Source organism: Thalassophryne amazonica, chromosome 22 (genome assembly GCF_902500255.1).
Source record: "Thalassophryne amazonica chromosome 22, fThaAma1.1, whole genome shotgun sequence".
Lineage (NCBI taxonomy): Eukaryota > Metazoa > Chordata > Actinopteri > Batrachoidiformes > Batrachoididae > Thalassophryne > Thalassophryne amazonica.
In genome coordinates this window covers 3154618-3170843 of record NC_047124.1, presented here as the reverse complement: position 1 = coordinate 3170843, position 16226 = coordinate 3154618, and the positions used below count along the sequence as shown (strand labels likewise).

The 16226-nt window shown below is 42.8% G+C and overlaps 1 protein-coding gene across 1 annotated transcript in view; it reads right to left on the bottom strand.

Moving 5' to 3' along the window:
- The window catches only part of usp6nl (USP6 N-terminal like), a 44537-nt gene extending 34924 nt beyond the window's left edge, over window positions 1-9613 (bottom strand). The window contains exon 1 of the mRNA XM_034163126.1: window positions 9404-9613. Coding sequence (XP_034019017.1) covers window positions 9404-9473 — 70 coding nt within the window. The 5' untranslated portion in view covers window positions 9474-9613. The remainder of the gene's footprint in view (window positions 1-9403) is intronic.
- Window positions 9614-16226: the final 6613 nt, after the last annotated feature.

Here is a 16226-nt window from a genome sequence, read left to right as displayed (position 1 = left end):
CGGACAGAGAGGAGAAAGACGAGCGAGAAACAAAGAGACGACGAGTTCAAGAACGGCTGCTGTCACAATGAGGCCGTACAACACAGGCAGAGTCTGACCTCAGGAGAAAGTCAGTCCCACTCACAACATTCCCCACCCAAACACAACAACGGACCCCATTCAACACATCACAAACAGACACAGGGACTCACTGTGTCCACACAACTACAGAGACAAACTCACCAAAGCTGCTCCAAATGTCACCAAAATTACACGGTGTTACAGTAAGCGGAAGAAGAATTAAGGCTCCACGTCTGAGTCGTCCCCAAAACGTAATCAAGTGGTACAAAATGTGCATTTTCATACAAACGAAGCTCCCTAAATTTAAGAGACGATTTGTCCCGTTCTGGTTTAATTTGGTGTTATTCACCAAAGAGTCTGAGTTTCCCACAACAGCAGGATAATGTTTTCCAGAAGCCTTGTTCTCCTTAAATTAGGTATAATGTGGTTTTAAACTAACCGCTGATAAAGTGGCACGGATGTAAGGAGCTTTTAAGACACTTTAAATATGAGGTCTTCTGTTTATCAACTGGTTTACACGGCTATAAACCAGCAGCAAACTGGCTTATACTGGTTTTGGAGCAGTTTTGATCCTGTTTGAATAGCTTTTGAACCAATCACTTATTTGAACACTTCCGTTCTACCCATAACATCTGATAATTTACAAGCTAAAGAGTGAACTGATTAATAAAAAAGAAAATTAATAGTATGGATCAATCATTTATAAACTGTGTAATCAAGCTGGTGGTCCAGATGTTGACAGAAGATGTAACCACTATGGTGTTATTTTGTAATTACTTCTGAGATTTCCTTTTACATGTTTAATTCGGGGGGGAGGGGCACCAATCTGCCAATTAGAGCATCTCCGCACCAGCTGGAGGTCAAAAGGTCACCTCACAGCTCGTTCCAGATGAACACACGGCACATATTCTCCACTCCACAAGGTGTCTGAGAGATTCATTGATTTGACTGCGTGATACGAGTACATCAAACTGAGATACAACGTCACCACTTCACCAGTGAGCACCGATTTCTTCTTCATTCCTTTCAAGGAAAGCGAACAGTGATATGATGGAGCCTGTGGGACGGAGTGATGAAAGCTTGATGATAAACAACGTCCATTAAAACGTCGTTATCAGATGGACGTGATGTACCACGAAGGCTTCTACTGATGTGGCATATCAGGCACCAGGCAGGAAAAGAAACGGAGCCGCAACGTTGAAAGGAGCAACAGGCAAATAAAGAGAAAGAAGTTCTATCTGCTGGTTCCATCGGTACAGGAAGTATCTGTTTGTCGGGGGGAGATGTCAGATGGGAGTAAAGTGGTATTATCGGCTCCGGGATCACCACAGAACACTGATCTGCTCGGCCTTCGCCTATCTAAGGGATTTGTGAAAACGTATTATAGAACCCTTGAAATCAGTATCCTGAGAAACACAGCAAACTTCATGTACCTTCCTGCTTCTGTTAAACTGTACAATCTCCACAGTAAGTGTATATATATTTACTGATTATATCACAGACCAACAAACTGTGCAATACTTTTGTTAAATCTCTTATTGTACACTGGATCTACTGGATTTGTGTCCCACTTAGAATGTAGATATTTTTCCTTTATTCTTCCTACTCTCGATTTTCCAGGTTTAGGCATTTGTGTTTGCAGCTTTTACTCTGCCCTCCTGTTGCATAATTCTAAATTCTATTAGCACTGCTGCTGTAAAAATGCTAATTTGCCCATAAGGGACTAATAAAAGGAATGTCATGGTTTCCTGTCCAATCCAGAACAGACCCACAAAAGTGCGGCAGCATTCCCATATCAACAGTGAGCACACAGTGGAACAAAACAACAAACAACAACAACAAATCAAACACGGAGCTTAAAAATAAAAAACAAAGTGAATCCCCCCTCCGTCCCCCCAAAAAAACTTTGAGGATGCTGGAAATTAGGAGCAGGTGTAGTCATCATTGAGATACAAAGTTTCCACACAGAAATAAACTGTTATTTTAAACTCAAAATAACAGTTACACATCCACACAACCCTGTGGACAGGATGTAGTATGAATACGTATATCCATAAAAGAAAAAGTGAAGTTGGTGGTTGAGCACAGCAGAGAGTGAATGTCAGTGAGAGAGAAATGTGTTGATCAGATAAATAAACTGTTTATTACAGTTACATTTTAAAGCTCAAACAGAACCAAGGCAGGATGTTCTGTAGCTCATGAGCCCGCACTAAGAAAGACCGTCAATCCCACGACGAGTATGTTTAGAACAAAGAAGGATTACCATGGCTACAACTGGAGCTCAGAGCCTCTGCGTTCGTTTCGAGTTATCAGTAAAATCTTAAAACCAATTCTCAAACTCACAAGAGGCCATCACAGGATAAAGAATCGGATTATTACGGACAAATGGCCTACAACTCTGCACATACTGGAAGCAGGATGAAGCTCTAAAGCTTTTTCATTGACAGAAAGTCTGCAAGTGAACGCAGTCACAGTTCCTCACTGGTTACCACTCAAACTTCCTCACTGGTTACAGGCCGAGAGCTCACTTCCCCATCTCACTAAACGTGTGTGTGTGTGCACCTCTGTCACTGTCAGGTAGGTTTCCATGTGAGCACAGAACATTCACGTCAACAACCAGCGCAGACACTCCCAGTCTCATATGAGTCCCCGCCAAAATAAAAGGCTGAGACTGATACAAAGCCTGACTTCATTAGCAATTAGCCACCATCCTCTCAAACCGCGCAGCTCTGAGTGGGAAACAGCAAAAGACACAATTCTGTTGTTGGAGTTCTCACAACGGCAAAAAGCTGTTTAAATTATTTAATCCAGATATAAGTGGGAGAAGATTCTGATAAACCATTAATATGAACCTTAAAAACCCACAATGCATCTGGAATTTCAATTTCAATGCATTTTCATTTATACACATATACATACATACATACATACATACGAGGTCTGTCCAAAAAGTATCAGACCTTTTTATTTATTTCAAAAACCTTATGGATTTGAATCACGTGTGCTTGCATGAGCCAACCTTGAACCTTCGTGCGCATGAGTGATTTTTTTCACGCCTGTCGGTTGCGTCATTCGCCTGTGAGTAGGCTTTGAGTGAGCACTGGTCCTCCCCCCTCGTTGGATTTTCACTGCGAGGAAAATGTCTGAACGATTGGAGCAGCGCTGAATCAAATTTTTCCAGAAACTGTGAGAGACAGCCAGGTGGAAACCATTCGGAAGATTCAGACGGCTTTCGGTGGCTTTTCAGTCGAGTGAGTATCCGAGGAATTGTGTAAGAGCTGGACATGTCACAACATGTCCTGTGAGACTTCAAACTTCCACATGTCTTTCATTACAAAATCTCCTGTAACAGTGGAATGTGCCGAAAAAGTGCTGATGTCCACCTCTTCTGCAATTTCTCTGGTAGTCAGACGACGTCCTGGATCAACACAGCGTTCACTTTGGAAATGATCTGGTCATTTCAGCCTGTCGATGGCCGCTCGGAGCGCGGCGCACCCTCCGCCATTGTGCGCCGTCTTTAAACCGGTTGTAACACTCCTTAATCTGTGTGATGCCCATAGGATTGTCACCGAAAGCCGTCTGAATCTTCCGAATGGTTTCCACCTGGCTGTCTCACATAGTTTCTGGAAAAATTTGATGCAACAAAGCTCCAAATCGTTCAGACATTTTCCTCGCAATGAAAACCCAACGAGGGGGGAGGACCAGTGCTCACACAAAGCCTGCTCACAGGGGAATGATGCAACCGACGGGCGTGAAAAAAATCACACATGCGCATGAAGGTTCAAGGTTGGCTCATGCAAGCACACATGATTCAAATCCATATGGTTTTTGAAAAAATAAAAAGGTCTGATACTTTTTGGACAGACCTCATACATATATACATATACATACATACATACATATACATATATATATAGCGCCAAATCACAACAAAGTTGCCTCAAGGCGCTTCACACAAGTAAGGTCTGACCTTACTAACCCCCAGAGCAAGAACACAGGCAACAGTGGTAAGAAAAAAAACTCCCTCTGAGGAAGAAACCTCAAGCAGACCAGACTCAAAAGGGTGACCCTCTGCCTGGGCCATGATACAGACACAAAACACAAAACAATTTACAAAACAAATATACAGGAAATGTTGCTGGTGCACAGGACAGGAGGGTTACAGAAACAGATACCACACCCATCTCTGGATGGAGCCGCACCTCAAACAGACAGAAAAAAACAGAATCAGGCATCAGAACGACAAGAAATACAATAATTTATCAGCATTAAACAACAAGAAAAACAGAGAAATACTAAGGTGATCACCAGCCACTAGCCCTAAGCTTCACTAAAAGATCCAGACTTTAGATAAAATTGAGGCCATGGCACACTCAGTTTACTAATAAAATGAATTTAAAAGAATAAAAAGCGTAGTAACATACTATGTCAGTATGCTAGTCATACGAAAGGGAAAATAAGTGCGTCTTAAGTCTGGACTTGAAAGTCTCCACAAAATCTGACTGTTTTATTGACAGAGGGAGATCATTCCACAGAACAGGGGCACGATAAGAGAAAGCTCTGTGACCCACAGACTTCTTATTCACCCTAGGGACACGAAGCAGTGTCCCTAAGGTGAATGTTTTGCACTTTTAAGTGACAAATAATCAAATTATTGGCTGTTTTGACCAAATGATTAAAATGATCTTTTTGGCATCAATTTAAAATCATATGAAGACAAAAACAGAAACATTTCCTCCTTTGGGAGGATTGATGAATAAATGTTAAATAAAGGTTAATCAATGACCAAAAACAGTTCATAACCCAAAGATCAAGTGTTAACTTATCAACCAAGAGAACTGCTGTTTGTTCAAGTGACAGTCGGGAGCAGTGATGAAGCTCCAACAGTCCTGAGAAGACGAGCGTCACAGGAGCCGCTGCCAGTTAGTCAGTCATTAAGAGAACACGTCAGGAACGGACGCCACAGAACAACCGCCGAGGCCATTAGCAGCTTTTACTGCACAGCCAGAGCTCAGGTCCAACGGCTCAAACTGCACAAAACACTAAACACCAGAGCACATATATCAGTGTGAGACTGCTGCAGATATCACCAGAAGAAATCCAAATTACACAACAAACTAACCAGGATTCAACTGGTTTGGATTTTTGTTTAATATGTTGTTATGGCTGATACTTGGGACAGAGATCTCCTTTAAGAGAGATTTTTTATTTCAACGAGTCTTCTTGTGAAATACAGTTAAAATAAATACACAAATAAATAAGGTCAGTATGACATATCAAACTGATTTTTAAATTCAGAACATGTCGATCTGTGGAGGAAGGTGACGTCACCACTGAGGAACATCATTCCAAAGTGGACCAGAACATCTGATGGTCTCACATCATACGAAACACACAACTGACTGCACGTTTCAAACAAATCTCAGACCCCACACACACACACACAAAAACTGCTTTATGGTTCAAATTGGGAGTGTTGTGCCACAACACCTGACAGCTGCACAATGAAGTGATCGTTGGCCTGTAGGGAGCAGAGACGGACAATTAGTCCAAGCTGCTGCAGTCAGCACCGATCCAACACTCGCCAGGCTCCGAAACCCTTAACGAACCCATGATTTCTCTGGAAACCGGAGTCCACACACACACACACACACACACACACACACACACACACACACACACACACACACACACACACACACAAGTCGGCGCTTACACACCATCACAACACACACTTTAAAGCTGTGTTACAACAGCACAGGGGTGACGCTGAATCGATTCACCAATCAAAAAATAAAAAAGTATTGTTACTGACGCTTCTATGGAATCAACAATCAAACAACTAATTTATTCAATCAGTTACTGCAAAAGCTAAAATGATTAAGGACAATGAAAGTGCATCATTATGTGCTGATGCAAGTCAACACCTAAAGACACAAGAACACAGAAAGAACCAGTCCGGCAGTAACCCGTGTGCACGGCAGCTCTCATCACATGTGTCAAATTAAACGTCCTTATTTGAGTATGCAACAACAAAATCACATGCCTAGCACAACACTTGCTTTTGGAGAATTGACTGTTTTTAATCCTTTTATGCTTTTTATAGTGAAGATCTTTGGGTCCAGGTGGCCGACTGGAGCAAAAAGGAAATGAATGTGAAAAGAAACTGGACTGAGCAGTTTGTGTTCTTTTCTCTGACTGATGATGGCGAGAAGCACCAAAGCTGCTGAATAATGCAGCGAGAGAGCGACGATGCTGACCAGCACAAATCTGCCATTTGGCACAGCAGCAGCGGCTCACATTCCACTGCAGACTACAGAACTGAGCAAGATCACACAAGAACCCTCCTGGGATTAGTAAGAAATCAGTTTTCTGTGTTAATCTGTAAAACTGTCTGAATAATCTAAACATTCCATCACAGATTGTTTGAATCCTTTCTTTTGTGATGAGATTTATTTTCTTTTTTTTTTGTTTCTCCTTTGCATGCAGGGATTTCTGGAGGATGTACCAAAAAATTTCATTGAGTTTTCTGAGAGAACTGAAGGAACGATTTCAGCAGCATCTTTGAGGTTTTCACACAGTTTCATGTGTCTGCAAACAAATGCAGACTTTAGCAGAGACTTTTCTGACTGAAACAGACTGTGTGTTCGTGTGTCATATGAAAGACAGTAGGGGTGTCTGGGGGAGAAAAAAAAATCGATTCACATCCGAATCGTGATTCTTATTTATTAAGATTCTGAATCAATCCAAAATGTCCAAGAATCGATTTTTAAAAAGCATTTTTTTTTTTAAACATTTTCTGCTTACTCGCTGCGTGTACTGTTTGTCGGGCAACGGCTTCCATACTACAGTGTCCCTGTGAGGGGGAGGGTCCGGTGTGCTTCAAACACTCGTGAGCTGTAGCTTAGCATGGCGGACGAAGAGCTAATTCAGCCAGCACCGTCTTTGCTGAAGGCAAATGTTTGGGCGCATTTTGGATTTTATTATTTGCTGCGTAAGAAGGAGCTTGACATGACTTATGCAGTGTGCAAAATCTGCAAAATGAAAGTCAAGTACTTCAGAAACATTTAAAATCTGCAAGCCCACATGCTACGCCATCACCCAGAGCTAAAAGAGCGGAGCAGCGGAGCAGCGGTCTCTGCCGACTACTGACCAGCGCTTCACTAAACTCACAGCCAACTCTGAACGAGCAAAACAGATAAGTAAATTTACATCTAGAATCACTGGATTAACCTTGTAAAGCTGCATTTTCTTAAACATAAACATTTTTAAGTAATATAACTATTTCTGAGAGCTCTTTGAATCGAAAATCGATTCTGAATCGAATCGTCACCCCAAGAATCGAAATTGAATTGAATCGTGAGTTGTTGTACGATTCACATCCCTAAAAGACATATGGAGGTTTTTAATGTATACATTTGGTGTGTGGGTAATTCTGCCCCTTTGTACCGAGTTTTATAAGAAGTGCTGAAAACAGGCGGCCCTGAGAGCAACAGAGAGAATAACAGTTATTCTCACGCTTTTGTCCACCAACAGGTAAGAACAAACAAACCAACACAGATTCTGCAAACTGGTTCAGTGACATCAGGCATTCTGTTAAGTCCTGCGTATCATCAGTTAACATAGACCCTCGGTCCTGTTCTCGAGCGGTTTGTGCGACGCAGCGCTGGAATCAGACTGCAGAGGTCTGATGGGACACCTTCTGATGTAGGACTGACAGACATGAATGTCAACAGGATGAGCTACAGGTTTGTGCTTAAACTGTGAAATTATGCCTTGAACATAATGCCTGATTTGTCAGAATCCCAAAACACGTGCTTTGGTGACACCAAAGGTCTCTGTTAATTGAGAGAGAAAAAAAAGAGGCAAAGTGATTCTCAGCAAACAAGTCACTAAAACATTTCAAGTCTTTTCTGTGTCACGTTTTAAAAGCACTGTCAGCCACCAAAAAGACAAACAGGCAACTGAGAAAGCTTAAAGTACAAATTATTTCCTAAATTTGGCCCAGACTATTTTACTATTGGGGAAAACCTGAAGGACGTGGAAGTCCAGCGCCGACAAGGGGAGGAAGAGAAACGGGGCCATGAGCACAAACCCCCACTGTTACTGGGCACAAATGAGACTTCAAGATAAAAGCATTTCCAACAAATGTTTGAAACTGTAATACAATTCTAAAGTTATTCATATATCCTAACAGCATCATTCATTAATTACATTATTATTGGTCCCTTTGGTCTTTGTCAATACTCAGTCCAACTTGCCACGAGCAAACAATATTTCTCCTGTCTGAATGAAGCATCTGCGTTGATCGATCATTTAGTGTTTTACAAGTCCAACATCGAACACTTACAAAATAAAAAAATCTGATTTTCATTCAAAGCATGAACGTTGACAGAACCAAAGGGGCAGTTGTTGCTTGTGTGCGGTAACCAGTTGTCTGGGATTATTTGATGAATTAAAGCTGTTATCAAATCCAGCTGGCAGGAGAAAAGAAGCAATTTCTGTGAAAATAAAAGCCCCAGAGAGTCAATTTTTCTGCTTTCAGCAGCTGGTATTTAAAGCACAACCTCTGTCATGAAAGCAGCGGACAGCTAACCTGAAATATATGAAATATATCAGAGAGCGCTGACCTCCCCCAAAAGACTCGTTATGGTGTTGACCGGTGTTACATGAGAAGAGATGTAAGCAAGCCCTTCACCTGCGGTGGCGATTATTTGCGGATTCCTCCAGTCTGACACAGGTTTCGTCCCCAGCTGAGCCCAGTACCACATAGCAATTACACCCTGGCTCATATTTAAATTCAAATGCACATAAAACAACTAGCCTTCTAGCTCCTGGCTGCTAGTGGCATGCTAGCAGCAGACAACCCTGGCAATAGCTGTCACTCAAATCAACCACACCCCAAAATATGGTAACAGGTTACTTTATTTATAGCTGCAGGTAGATCTGCTTGCAGCCAGTGAGGTAAACATCCAACATCCAGTCCACATACAAGAAACAACATGCAGAACTTTATAGCTTAAATATATGGAGAAGACAACATAATGGGACAATGTTTTACATAAAAGAAATATTCTTGATATATTGATCACTCAAAAGGTCCATTTATAGCTTTTCCCACAATTCTTTACTTTCAGCTTCAGCAGCACTATAACTGAATTCATACGTGGACACACTGAGGAACGGACGAGAGTTTTTAGGTCTGCAACAGGCCGACCCACCGCTGTAAAGCACCGTCAGCAATGACAATTATACCTTATATAGAACGTTATGAATAATGAAATGTAATTATCAATCATGACATGGATAAATGATGTGATTTGAATAATAAAAGGGAATGCACCTCCAGATCTGCCTGCTGCCCCACTTCTGGATGGCGACACCAGATCCTTGACGATCTGTAGGACCTGCATGTTCACAGGGTGGGGGTGGAGGCAGGGGGAGGTGCCACCGGGCAGAAATAACCCAATTTTGCCATCTTACTCCCAACAACCGCATCCTTCTACAACTTTTCCTCAGGATTCATCCCGTAATCCACATGACTCCCAGTGGCTCAGGGTCTCCAAACTGGAGCCAAAGATCTACATGTCAGCCGCACCAGCTGAGGTTGAACTCTCCACAAGTGTCCAGAGTTCAAACAATGCCTCTTCTTTAGATGTTCTATCTTCCTTTAATGTTCCTCCTCCAAGGGCTCTTCAAAGTGGCTGCCAGATTTAAATGTCAGCCCACAGTCTCAAAAACTGTCCTGATGACTACAGATGTTGCCTCTAGTCCACATGAAAGCAGCAGTAAATATTGCCGGCAGCTGCTGAGAGTCGAGGAGGTGTTCACTGGCAGGCGCGACTCTGCAAACTGAACGCGTGCGGCGAGTTGCTCAGCTGGAGCGCTCGCTCTCTCTCTGTCTCACACTCCTCAGTCGGCACTCAGCAGTGGTGATGGAGAACACAGGACTCGGCTCCTTTTCTATTTCTGCCGTCTCTCCAGCGGCAGGATGCTGCTGACAAACCACCCGGTTACTGTGGATCAATAAATGTAGCTTCTTCCTGTGACTGGTGCAGGATTTACAACCCCCCCCCCCCCCCCCCCCCCGACTCTCACGTGGACCGGCTGCTAAGCTTACAGTCTCCTCTGCACATCCGTACTGTCGTAGTCATCACGACCTCTCCATCGCTTCCATTATGAAAATGCCATTTGCACGACATAAATACACTCACATGCTGCATGGTGACAGTCTGCCAAAATTAAAAACATAACATCTGTCTAAACTGCGCTCAGCAACAGTTTGAAAGTGGATCAATTGTGTTTCCTGCTGGAATCAATCAGTATTTCACAGGTTGTCAATAAGAAATCGTGAGACTGAAGTGATAAAGTCAGAAATCAGTACAATGGTAAAGGAGAGCAACGAACAGAGGGATAAGTGTACGGTAACAGAATTACAATGACAGCAAGATCTGGACTTATTTTAGCTTAGTGTGGAAAAAAATGGGCTCTGACTGTAATTCTGTTACCGCAGAATTACCACAGTGTCTTACGATCAACTTAAAATTACTATAAACCATGAAAGAAATCACAACAAAATAACCCAGAAAACTCAAAGATAACAAGCAATTAAATATGAAAAATGAAAACATTTTGAATAAGAACAAACTGCAAATATAACACAATGCTAAAATCCATTTGGCCCTATTAGCATTGTGTTCTTTATCATTTTCAGCTATTTAATTAATTATTAAGATCCTATTGTCTTACGTATAATTTGTACATGTTCAAATCAAATCATCATTTGTTCATGTTGTGCAAATCAAGGAATATTTGTAGATCAGCCTCTGTGCAATTGCAGTTATTAATGAGACCAATTTAACACCATAGAAAGTTAGCTTTGAGTTAGTGTGCAAGCTAACATCTGCAAAATGTCTTTTCAGTTTCAGCATTTTCAGTTTTAGAATTATTTATTTCTCACTAGCTTTTACATAATATACCAGAAACAAAGCTGTTAGCAAGTAGCTACACCAGGAAGTGATGTCAGTATGCTAATGTCTTGTAAATAACTTCAGAGGCGTCATTAGGTTTCAGAAACAGCGTTTTCAGTTTTAGAAGTGTTTATTTCTCGCTAGTTTTTACAAAATATATGAGAAATGTGTATATAAACACACAAAACGAAGTGGTTTTGAAGAGACCAGTGAATGATATCATGGTGCAGCTCTACTCTGATTGGCTGTCACCCGCGTCACTCAAACGGAAAATGGAATGTGACTTTTTAACCTCTTAAAATAGGTCAAGGTTAGCCATCTTTGAACTTGTCCAAGGTCTGTGTCCCAAGAATGCTGCCCGTAATATTTGTTACCTTGTAACATGAACTGTTTCTGTTAAATACATTTCTTTGGTGTTTGGGAACAACAGGAGCGGTGAACAGGTTTCTCCATGTAGAACCAGAGTTGTAAAAATTGTCACATCCCACTGTGGATCTGTGCCAGACCCACAGTGGTTACCCCGAGCAACAGGGAACAACCAAAAAACAAAACAGTCCTGATTGTCACACCATCATCCACTGCCCAGAAAATAACCAAACTCCTCGTCTGTCACTCTCAGCTCCTCCACCATCGTCTTTAACTCTCCTCAACTCACTCAGTGTGAACTCAAACCTGGAACCTGAGAGGAGAAGCAGCGTGCACGTGAAGGAGGAGCAGCAGAGTGCACAGAGGAGGAGCAGCAGCGTCACAGCATGAGTAGCCAGTTTCATTCTTTATTCCATCAGCTTCTCACCAGAAAACATGAACTTAATGGCACATTCAACAGTCCATAAACTGTTTCTCCTGTTTCTCTCTCAAACACATGCACATAGTGTGACTGTGTTCAGATGACACACACACACACACACACACACACACACACACACACACACACACACACACACACACACACGACTCATCACAGAGTCGAAGCAGTGGCGTGCACTACAGGGTGCATGAGTCCTTGTGATGACGTGTCTGAGGATGTGGAGCCCCTGGCACTGACACGGAGCCTGTGCTTTACCACACTAACTGTAGCTGCTGTTGCTATGCCTCAGACCCACTGTTGCTAGGCTATGACCCCATAACAGAGGTGAACGTATGGTCAATGAGCGGCGCTGCTCGCTGACTCAACAGCCCGTCCAATCAGCTTCACCGACATGTACTCACACACAGATAAAGTCTCCTGTACTCCTGAGTAAGAGTTTGGAACCAACCATTATTTTTATTGTTGATTTTTCAACATTCACAGTGACTCTACTCAGGCCTTCATGCCTTTAAAAAAACCCTTTTGGTGCATTGTGTACGTTAAATGGCTGTTTTGTTCTTGTGAATCCACGTCTTAAAACGTAAATGCTGGCAGATTTGTAGAGCTGCTTATTGTGGCGTATCATCTATGCTGAGTTTAGCAGCTCTACATGGAGTTTTTGCTCCCTGTGCAGAAGTATGTTGAGGGCTACGCACGCAGGACGGCAGAAATTAAACATGTTTAATTTTCTTCGGCATAGAGCGCTGGACACAGTTTTAAGCAGGTCTGTGAAACACGGCGCTCCTGTACACAACCAAAAACAGAGCGTGAATGCAGAGGAACCAGCTGAGAACATGATCACACAGCCCACAGCACCTGTGTGATCAGAACAGGGAATCGAACTTCAACTCAGAAATCCAGAAACAGCAGCTCTCAGGGACTTGTTTGTCGATATACCTGAACAGTGTGTCGCAGCATACTGCACAAACACAAGGGCGAAAGGTTTTAGCCTTTTCAAGTTTCCACAGGATGAAAATCTCCGCGAAAAGTGGGTTCAGCAAGTTCGTCGTACAAGATCAGGTCTGATGAAGGGGGCGCTATGGAGGCTGACCACGTATTCCTTGTTGTGCTGTGCACATTTTGAAGATGGGCGTTTCGGCGCCATCTCAGCTTTGAAGGAGCAGCTTGGGATAAATGTACGTCACAAGAAGTTTTTGTTGCCGGGGGCTGTTCCAAGCATCTTTCCCCGTGGCATATCGACTTCCACGGCAAAGCCTATGAAGCGTAGAAAATCTGCTACATTAGAGAGAAACGGCAGAGATTGGAGGTGGGTTTGTAGAATTTTGTATGTCTCGGCAAGAACCCGAAGGTAATGACGGTGGTCTGCAAGTAGTAGCTACACTATCACAGGTCCAGAAAAATAAAGGCAGTAAACAGATGCTAAAATCAAAAATGCTATAATTATAGTGTTATAAACAGCAGTAACAAAAATCAAAGCCTCCCTTACCATTCCATATTCTGCAGCCTTTCAAAATCCAACAGAATTGGCACATCTCTTGCCTCTACTTCGGCTCCGCCATAAGCATCGTCGGGATTACTTTTACTGTCAGAATGCCCCTGGTTTGAATGTTCGTCCGAAAGATACGGCTCGAATCTGTAGAGTAATCACTGCTGCAACATCCTCAGGATCCGAGTCAGTCTCGATTTCCTTACAGAAATAATCCACACTTGAAGAGGAGTCAGAAAAATTTCAATCTCGTCACTGTCCATGCTGAACCTATCTGTTCTTGTTGTTAATCGAACAGACAAAGATGGGACTGTACATTCTGTGACATCACGGCATCACGTGACCACTGATGGAACGCTGCCATCACGCTTTCCAAGAAACACACTTTTGAGAAGCTGTACAAACTTTATTTCTCAGTGATATTGATTAAAACCACTTTCAACTTACTATACTGTATGTATATATTTTGATATTTATATCAGTTTTACCTAATTTTTTAGGTGTCATATCCATTTTAAATAGTGGCAACACGTGACTGTGTGCACACATTAAAAAGCAAACACCCGCAGCTGCAAGTAGATCTACAAATACGGAAAAAGGCTGTGTACGGGCGTATTTTAATGAAACAACACCGCAATATGCAGCTCTATGAATACGCCAGTGTGAAAGGGCCTTAAGAGAGAACATAAGTGAAATGAAGACACCCACAGAGGTATGGATTGACACCCATCAATGCAGCAGAGTTAAATGGAAGCCAGCAGGTACTAATGGACCCTCAGTCCTACAGGTACGTTGGGACAAAAACAGAAGATCAATAGATCCTCTAAGACTGGTTCTTAACACCTACTTGGTCAGTTTTGCAGAGTCCCAGATACACAGTCTCTTTAATCTAGACACATACTATGCCAGTATGCTAGCCATACAAAAGGGAAAATAAGTGCATCTTAAGTCTGGGCTGCAGGGAGATCATTCCACAGAACATGGGCACAATAAGAGAAAGCTTGGGACACAAAGTAGTCCTGCACCCTCAGAATGCAGAGCCCGGGCCGGTACGTAAGGTTCAATTAGGTCAGCTAGGTCGGGAGATGCCAGACCGAGAACAATTTTATAGGTTAGCAGCAGAACCTTAAAATCTGATCTCACTGGGACAGGAAGCCAGTGAAGAGACGCCAAAATGGGTGTAATGTGGTCAAACTTTCTGCTTCCTGTCAAAAGTCTGGCAGCAGCATTTTGAACCAATTGGAGAGTCCTAATGCTGGAATGTGGTAAACCAGAAAATAGAACGTTGCAGTAGTCCAATCTAGAAGAGATAAAACCATGGATCAGGGTCTCAGCATCAGCCATAGACAGGATGGGACGAATCTTAGCTTTGCTACACATGTGGAAGAAAGCAGCCCTCGTAATATCTCTAATGTCGAGGTCAACGGACAACGTAGGATCAAAAATTACGAGGTCTATTAGAAAAGTATCCGACCTTATTATTTTTTTCAAAAACCATATGGATTTGAATCACGTGTGATTACATCAGACATGCTTGAACCCTCGTGGGCATGCAAGAGTTTTTTCACGCCTGTCGGTTACCTCATTCGCCTGTGGGCAGTCTTTGAGTGAGGAGTGGCCCACCCTCTCGTCGATTTTTTCATTGTTTAGGAATGGCTCAGAGACTGCTGCTTTGTTTGATCAAAATTTTTTTCAAAACTGTAAGGCACAACTGAGTGGACACCATTCGATAAATTCAGCTGGTTTTCGGTAAAAATTTTAACGGCTGATGAGAGATTTTGGTCTGGTAGTGTCGCTGTAAGGACGGCCCACGGCGCCTGACGGCGATCTGCGCTTCGAGGCGGCAGAGTCTCGCCGTTTCAAGTTGAAAACTTCCACATTTCAGGCTCTGTTGACCCAGTAAGTCGTCAGAACAGAGAACTTTCAGAAGAAGTCCGCATGAGGAGTTTATTCGGACATTCCATTGTTAACGGACATTTTGTAATGAAAGAACGTGCGGGCAGAGTCGCATGTCGGGCCGGACCCAACCGCGGGGGGTCGCAACAGGAAAAACACCTCCGTTGGAAACCTTAACGGGGAAGTTGGAACATGCCCAAGCTGTTAAACAATTTCTCAGTTACTCACTTGTTGAAAGCCATCAAAAGCCGCCTGAATTTTACAAATGGTTTTCAACACGGAGGTGTTTTTCCTGTCGCGGCGCACACAGATTTGCCGAGTCGTCACGGAAACGACTCGGCGAATTTGCGCGCACGTCTTTCATTACAAAATGTCCTTAAACAGTGGAATGTCCGCATAAACTCCTCATGCCGGCCTCTTCTGAATCTTCTCTGTTCTCTCACGACGTCCTGGGTGAATTAAGCCTTAAATTAGGATGATTTCAGCTTGAAACAGGCCAACGACGGCACCTGGAAGCACTGCAGGACGTCCGCTCTGTGGGAAGTCATTACAGCGACAGAAACACCCCATAATCTCTCATCAGCCGTTAAACTTTTCACCGAAAACCAGCTGAATTTCTCGAATAGTGTCCACTCGGATATTCCTCACAGGTCCAGAAAAAAGTTTGATAAAGCAACGCGCGCCGTCTCGAGCAGCGTGTGAAACAAAGGAATTCAGCCGAGAGGGCGGGACCACATCTCACTCAAGGCCTGCCCACAGGGAAATGACGTCACCGACGCGTAAAAAAACTCACGCATGCGCACGAGGGTTCAAGCATGATTGGTGTAATCGCATGTCAATCAAATCCATAAAGTTTTTTTTTTTTTTATAAAACTGCCGGTTAGTTTTATAAGATACCTCGTATATGTTCTTTATTAGTTTTTCTGGATTTTTTTTTTTTTTTTAAGATTCTGTCTCTCACAGTTGCAGTGTACCTACAATATAAATTACAGACCTTTACATTCTT